The sequence below is a fragment of the Lactuca virosa genome, chromosome 4 (genome assembly GCF_052849685.1).
Source record: "Lactuca virosa cultivar CGN04683 chromosome 4, Lactuca_virosa_CGN04683_v6, whole genome shotgun sequence".
Classification (NCBI taxonomy): Eukaryota; Viridiplantae; Streptophyta; class Magnoliopsida; order Asterales; family Asteraceae; genus Lactuca; species Lactuca virosa.
The window spans coordinates 98,682,335-98,690,527 of NC_136429.1; the positions used below are offsets into that span (position 1 = coordinate 98,682,335).

Consider the following 8,193-nt stretch of genomic DNA (forward strand, 5'->3'; position numbering starts at 1 on the left):
TATATATAAAACAAGAATGGGCTGTTACTCTCAAATCAAAAAAAAGAAAGAAGGAGAAAAAGAGATGTACGTGAGATGTGTTTGGTCAAAAAGATATATGCACTTGTCTAATCAAAAAGAGGGGTGAGGGTGCACAGTGCACTAGAGACAGACAATGCTGTCAACAAAAACCAAAAACCCGTGTGGGGCCTACGTGGTCCAATCCTCAATATACAGAAAAGACAAAGGAATTGGGACCCACCGGGTCAACGCATGTTCTCGGGCAATCAAAAACTTCCCCTAATCCCGACCTTCTCTTGCCGGAGTCACAACACTACCGAACCATCTGCCAAGCTCCCTTCACATTGACGATTGGCGACCCAATCCCCGTCGGGACCAGCGGACGATCTCCAACCCCTGTATCTTAGGTCGCCACCAGCTGTCACCTCCAGTTCAGACGAAACGAACCCAATACGACACCTCCTGCCGATCACCGCCATCCCCGTTGGACCATCCCTTGCCGACGACTTTCCTTTGATCGTCATCACCACCGACCAGCACCCGGCGTCATTTTCAAGACCTAACGCTGCCGGTCATAGTCATCGCCACCTGTTAACGCCGACTACTCACAAACCACCGTAAACAGCGACTCCATTGACAATACCCACCAGAACAGAGCAGTTAGTGCCGACACAATCCCGATAACCTTCCAACAGACCCGCATCACCGGTCGAATTCGCCTACCGATGCAAGAAGCATCGATCACAACCTTTATTTTCTCGTCGCCATTGGAGCTACAGCATGACTACCGAACACTGAAAGTGAAACGTCGCCAGAGAGCCCTCAGCCTCGGCCACCATAACTCCGTTTACCCCTGCACCCGGCGGACTCTAGTGACGGAACCACTATCTCCAACCGGCGACAACAACTCCAAGTGCCTCTCAACGTCGATGGAATAAACCCAACCAGCCACCGAAGTCTTTCTTTCTTGGCATACAAAAATCGAGATATCAGGGAAAAGGGCAAATCTGTGTTTTACTTCAAACCATATGATGGGCCCAATTCAACTCATACACACAAAGAGCCTTTAAGTCATAAATGGGCTGTTGGGCTCCTCACAAATTTATTAGGGTGCTTGACTAATATAAAAATGGCCCAAATGATTTGGGCTCTCTCGACATTCACAAAAAAAAAAACATAATTTGGGCTGTTTATCAGCGACTCCATCCATAATAGTGATTGTGAGCATTAGCAAACTTGGACTTCACAAGTTGATATTTAATGGGCCAATTCTGCAAAGACTAAAATCAAATGTCTAACGCTCGCGCACCACAAACTCCGCTCAACAGAATGTGTTGCGACTCGAACTCCTGCGACATTTTCAAGAAAAAAAAGGAGGGAGAAGAGTAGTACGCTACTACTACTACTCGTGAAACATTTCGAAAGAGCCCCGGAGAAAATCAATTGGTTTATGATTTAAATAAAATACTAACTATTTGATCAAGTTTTCTTTTCAGATAATCATTCCAACATCGCGACACTCAGGGTGCGCCAACAATAGAAAACTTGCGGAACAAAGCCCGGTCTGTAAAGCATTTACAGGGGACTTGTGAAGTGTGCACCGCTGACCAGTCACTCAAAGTTCCCATCCAGCGGGCATAGAAATATAACTCCCCACTCGGTGTTGGCTGCGGGTCTCGTCCCCCTCACCGAGGTGCGCGTGCAACGCTCAGAGCGTCTATTTCTATTTACAACTTTCAGCTGTGACTGGAACGCGGGAATCACGGACCAAGTACGTTGTATCTATTTACAGACTTCGGAGCTCGACAATGGTCTTAGACACTGTATGGCGAGGTTACCGTTCTTAGCTACCCCGACCCGACATTTTATCGACATCAGTGTCGCGCAACACTCTTTAGCAGCCCCGCTGCGCATAACATTGCCAGCAACAGTTATGCCGCATCTCACCGGCGGATCACGCTCCTCTCAGTGAATGAGCACCAAGCCAGCTCAAGCTGCATAAGCAATGTTTGGCTCATCACACAACCCCACGACTCTCGTGGGCGAGGTTCGGTCATTCTCTCTATTATTTAATGTATTGGTGCTTTATCTAGTCCGATCCGATTGTCAGCAACCCAATCGCATCAGACTAGGGGAACTTGACGACGCACAATTTATATGACTAGTTCCAGTCCGATGTCATTGGCCGCGTACCAATAACACCAGACTGGAGGGACTTAATGATATATGGTCCATTAGCATGGCCCAGACTGCTCTAGCGCGCCAGCCTGGCCTGGCGCGCTCCTGCCAACCTTGCCGGGGACTCCCTTGCCAGCCTCGCTGGGGACTTTCCTGTTAGTTTATATGACTAGTTCCAGTCCGATGTCATTGGTCGCGTACCAATAACACCAGACTGGGGGGACTTGATGATATATGGTCCACTAGCATGGCCTAGATAGCTCCGGCGCGCCAGCCTCGCCTGACGCTCCCTTGCCAGCCTTGCTGGGGACTCCCTTGCCAGCCTTGCTGGGGACTCTCCCGCCGGCCCGGCCTGGCTCTCCCTTGCCAGCCCTGCTGGGGACTCTCCTGCCGGCCTAGCCTGGCACTCCCTGGCTTGGCGCTCCCTTGCCAGCCTTTCCTGGGGCGCGCCCGCCAACCTTGCCTGGTGCGCGCCCGCCAGCCCTGCCCGGCGCCTCCGGGCGGCCTCACCCAGCTCCTTGCTAGCTGGGCCTGATTTGGGCTGGCCCAAGGCCTGACCTAATTGCCCCCTATATAATGAATAGTATCTCATCCATGGAGAGGGACCTTCCCTATGGCTCAGCCGCCACTATACTCCGGCCGGGTAGCTTAGCCGCCACCCGCCGCCGTCAGCCACCATACACCACCACCAGCACCAAGATGGTTCTCTCCAGCTATGGAGGACCATCTCAGATCTTCTAGTTGATCTAACTTGATCGTCGGAGTCCGCTCCCGGGGCATAGTTCCTGGGGCGGCTCTAACGCATCTCTCTGATTGTGATGTCCAGATCTCTGCCGCAGCAGAAGACCAGAAGACGCTGGAGGTCGATGTCGCATCAGATACTATCCTGAAGCCCAATAATTTCCCTTAGTCCATAAATATGTTCCCAATTGGCCCACAAAGGCCCACAGCAGCTTAGTCCAGTAAATGGCCCAACAAGCATCCAAACCCAATTAGGATTTTTCACATAAAATGACGATTAGGGTTAAGTGTTCCTACTTAATCCATTAAGTCAAAACATACAATGAAATCGGGCTTGAGTCATCACTTCACTCCAATGGTCCAAAATGCGGGTCCCGATAAGTCCAAACCAATAATCCCAAAATTAGGGTTTTCCATACCCTAATTAGGGTTTCCAACCCAATCATAGCCCAATAGGCCCAATAGCTAGCTCTTTTGATCAATTAGGGTTCATTAAACCCATTAGGGTTTCACTAGGCCCATTAGGGTTTCGCTAGTCGGGCACCACCCACTACCACCTCGAGTAGTGGTGGTCAACGGCGGCTCACGGCGGCGGCCACCACCTCACGGTTCTGGTTTTGAGTTTCTTTTCATTAATCTTTTGCTAAATACAATTACAATGCTACTCTCAATTAACACACACACACAAACACTAATCTAACACACACACACACATACAACCACCTTATGGTAGCAGTCGGCGGTCGGTGGTGGCAGTGGGGTCTTTCTTTGGATCACTGGCCAAGAAGCGCTCTTGTAGCCCTAAACCAACGCAACACACGAACACCAACACCATAACACGCACACAGCCACCACCACACGGCGGGTGGTGGTGGCAAAACAGGAAAAGATGGCGGCAACCACCATGGTTGACAGCCATGGTGGTTTTCTCAGGGTTTTTCTGACCAAACGAGCCCACCAACTACGAACAACGCATCGGATACACACACATGCTTGCGATACATGGCTGAAACGCACACATCAGCCTCCCTCGGGGTGGAGGAGGTTGACCGGAACAGCCAATGAAGTAGAAAAGTAGCGTAGGGCCGGCAGCGGAGCAATAAATAACCGCTTGGAGCTATGGCGGCGACGGAACACGGTAGAAAACCACCGTAGGGGACGATGGCAGCGCGTCATCAGCCAAGAACAGCGGCGGCGTAATGGTGGAAAAGAAATGGAGACGGAGAAGGTTGGCAGTGGCGTTCACAGCTTCGCCGGGGGTCCTTGTTGTTGTCGACAGCATGGTACGATGGCGGTGTTTTGCCGATTTGCGGCGCCGGAGGTGGAGGAAAGAGGGTGGCAGCCGGTGGGGGGAGACATAAGGTGGCGGCTGATGTTTTGAAGTAGGGTTAGGGTTAGTATGAAAGTGGGAGGTGACGGGTTTAAAGTCTCGTGTTCATTCAAATTTTGTACATTTTACCAAGTTCAGTCCCTCCCCACAACATTTGTTTTCAATTTAACTCCAAAAGTTACCCTTTATCCCTCCCTTCCATAGTTCCTTTCATAAATAATCCTAATAGTTACCAAGAAGCCCTCAACACTTCAATATCTTCTCAATTTAAGTCCTAATCTTACCAAATAGCCCATGACTTCTGAAAATCGTCACAAAATAAATCCCAGAAATACACTTTAGCCCCCGAATAATCCAATTTATAACATTTGACTTCCCAAAACCAACACTCCACTAAATAATATGGATTTAGGGCGACTATTCGTTCATCAATTTTATCTATTCATTTATTTAATAAACGGGATGTTACAATTTTGTTTGATGGATTTAATGATTTACTGATTTTCAAGGTTTTTTTTAAATATTAATGGTTCAACCCATTTTCAACTCGTTTATGTAACACCCGATTCGAGGTATTTTCATTTTTGACCCTTGGTATGTTAATACTTTGCAGATTTGGTCCCTAGGGGAGGAGTTTTTCCATTTCCGGAAAACTTGTAGTATACTGGGCGTACTCCTCGTTCGCGGGGCGTATGCATGCAGGGGACAAACCCTAAAATTTAGGGTTTGGACCCTATGTAAACAACATTATGAACCTTGGATCTCTCATTTCTCAGCCTCCAAAGCCCTTTGAGTCATATTTCGAAACCCTAGCCCCTTTTGAATAGATTTGACCTCTCTTGTGTGTGTTTTAGTGTGTGTTGGTGAGATTTGAAGAAGAAATTGGAAGAATGAGCCTTGATCAAAGGAGAGCTTGTAGATCTAGATTGCTCACATCATTTCTAGCTTCATTGAGGTATAAAGCTTGGAACTTACTCATTGTTTACTTAGATCTAGTCTTTATGAAGTTTTGGTCCCATTTTGGTCATATGATGAGATCTAGTGGATTCCTTCCACTCCAGAAGTTAGGAGTTGCTTCTCTTGATATTTTTGTGGTCCTAAGTCCATAAAGTTAGCATCTTAATTGTTGTGGATCAACCATGCATGATTTTAGGTCATTATGGTGAAAGTAGAATGTTAAAAGTGAGGTTTGGGTCCTTTTGAGCCATGCAAAGGCTCCAAGTTCATGGATTTATGGCTTAAGATGTTTGATAAGACTTGGTTCTAAACTTTGGGCTTTTGGTTGCAAGTATTAAGCACTTAATGTAAAAGTGCTTTATGGGCACGTACGTTGGGCGTAAGTACGTATACGTTGCGCGTACGCTGCCCGGTCCCCGATTATGGCTCGCTTGGTAGTACGTTGGGCGTACCCAGATTGTAAGCAGCGCATACTAGGAATCCTCGTAGAACACTGGGCGTATGCCTGAGTACGTCGGGCATACTCAGCCGCCATTGACTTCGGTTAAGTTTCTTGGTTTGGGCCGTTTTTGGGCTAGAAGAGATTTGGGCCCTTTTTGGCTATTAGCCTACTGATTTTGGGCCATGGCTAGGCTTTGGGCCTTATTGGGATTAGGCCCATGATGGGTTTTGGGCCTAATTAGGAAGTTGGGCCTTAGTGGGTTTTTGGTACTATTAGATTGGTCCTCGAATTTTGGGCCAAGTTAAGAAGGGGTAAAATGGTCTTTTACCCTGAATGTTGGACAATTGGACTAGGATTCCAGTTTTGGGTTGTAGCCCAATTATTGATTGGATATTATTTGGCGGTGTTAACGCGGGGATTTTTTCGGATCAGCAGTCTGAGTATTTATCTGAGAGATTCAACAGTGTGAGGTGAGTTTCCTCACTGTGTTTGGCGGGTCGAAGGCACCAATGCCGACCCATAGTTTATTATGTTTAGGATGCTAGTTTTCTGCGTGACTCTACATGTATGACATCTGCTATGTATACCTGGTGGGCCCTGATGACTATTTTGTATGTTATTTATCTTTTTGATTCTTGCATGTGTTTATGTGTTTGTATGTATGACGGGCGGGGCCCATTATTTACTAACAGGTCTGTTTCGGGCAAGGACCGATGCCGGGCGGGGCCCATTATATGTTTGATATGTATGGTATGTGGTATTTTGGTGAACTCACTAAGCTTTTTGCTTAATTACGGTTTTCAGTTTATGTTTCAGGTACTTCTGGTTCGAAGGGGAAGAGCCTGGGATGACTGCATTGCACACACCACAATGTTACACATTTTACATGGCTCTGATGTATTTGGATGTTTATTGACATACTCTGATTTCATGATGGTTTTATGTTATTGTTTTAGATAATGGTTTTATTAATATAAAAATCAAAATTTTTGGGACGTTACAGTTTATTAAATAGGTTGGGTTGGGAAAACAATAATCAGGTTAACCCGATTGCAACCCATTAACTAAAAATGTTGGGTTGGGTTGAAATTTTCAACCTGTTTATATAAATAGTTTGGGTTGGGTAGATATTTTCAACCCATTTATTTAAACAGATCGACCCGTTTATGACCCAACCCAACCTATTGTCACCCCTATGGTTGATGTTGCAATAAATTATGGTCAAACAAATAGAGTATGTGACCAAAATGAAACTGATAATATAAGTGCAATGTTTTCTTATTCAGTTGCATGTGATATTATGAATGATAATCCCGAACCACAATATGTTATTGAATGTTAAAAGAGAACATGATGAGGCTAAGTGGAAAGAAGCTATGCAAGCTGAATTAGATTCTCTTAATAGGGGAAATGTTTTTGGGGCCATTACTCTCACACCTGGAGTTATGAAACCATTAGGGTATGGATGGATCTTTGTACGAAAAAGAAATGAGAAAGATGAAATTGTAAGATACAAAGCCATGCTTGTAGCTCAAGGTTTCTTTCAAAGACCTAGAATTGATTATGAGGAAACATATTCTCCTGTAATGGACGCAACCACTTTTAGATATTTAATCAGTCTTGCAGTCTCTGATAGTTTATAGATGCGTCTTATGGATGTTGTTACAACTTGCTTGTATAGATCACTTGATAGTGATTTTTTAGATATTTAATCAGTCTTGCAGTCTATGAATAGTTTATAGATGCATCTTCTGGATGTTGTTACAACTTACTTGTATAGATCGCTTGATAGTGATAGAATATATTCGATCCAACAACAATGTGGTAGACCTCTTCACAAAGGCACTTCCTACAACAATCTTTAAAAAACATGTGTGTGGCATCAGAATGGGACATGTGCATAGCATATAATGTAACAGATGTCTAAATGAGGGGAGTTAACCATACACTACACTCCTTTTCCCTTCGCTATAGTTTTTTCCTACTGGGTTTTCTTTAGCAAGGTTTTTAACGAGGCAGTATTTCAAGGTTGAACTCAAATTAGAAAAATTATCATCCAATGAGGAGTGTTATAAAATCCATTAAATTATTGAGTTAGACAAAATATGTGGATGAACAATTTTCACCCTTGAATAATTTTCTTTACTTATTGAGTTACTATTTTGATGATCTATGAATAGAATGGTATGTAGTATAAATACTCATCAAATGTAGAGAGAAAAACACACCATCTTGAGTACAATCTTCTAAGTGTTCAAGAATCCTCTCAAGTCTTCTTTCTTTATTTTATAAAGTTTTTAATTTAGTTTTGTTAATTTTATTTTAATTACGTCGAATTTATAACATATATATATATATATATATATATATATATATATATATATATATATATATATATATATATACACACACACACTTCTAAAACGTGAAAATCCATATTTATACTTCTATAGAAGTATAAATATGTATTTATATTTCTAAAAAATATAATTATATTTCTAAAAATGTAAATATATGGATTTATGTTTTTTAAAATGTATCTATG

At 44.0% G+C, this 8,193-nt stretch overlaps 1 protein-coding gene across 1 annotated transcript; it reads left to right on the plus strand.

Moving 5' to 3' along the window:
- The first annotated feature begins 6,973 nt into the window (after window positions 1-6,973).
- Window positions 6,974-7,291, plus strand: LOC145104812 (putative mitochondrial protein AtMg00820). The gene has a single exon (XM_079041987.1). The coding sequence runs from the start codon at window positions 6,974-6,976 to the stop codon at window positions 7,289-7,291; it is 318 nt and encodes a 105-aa protein (XP_078898113.1).
- The last annotated feature ends 902 nt before the right edge of the window (window positions 7,292-8,193 follow it).

Bases quoted from the DNA above. Each gene is read 5' to 3' on its own strand.
- LOC145104812 (XM_079041987.1), top strand. From the start codon at position 6,974: ATGTTATTGAATGTTAAAAGAGAACATGATGAGGCTAAGTGGAAAGAA.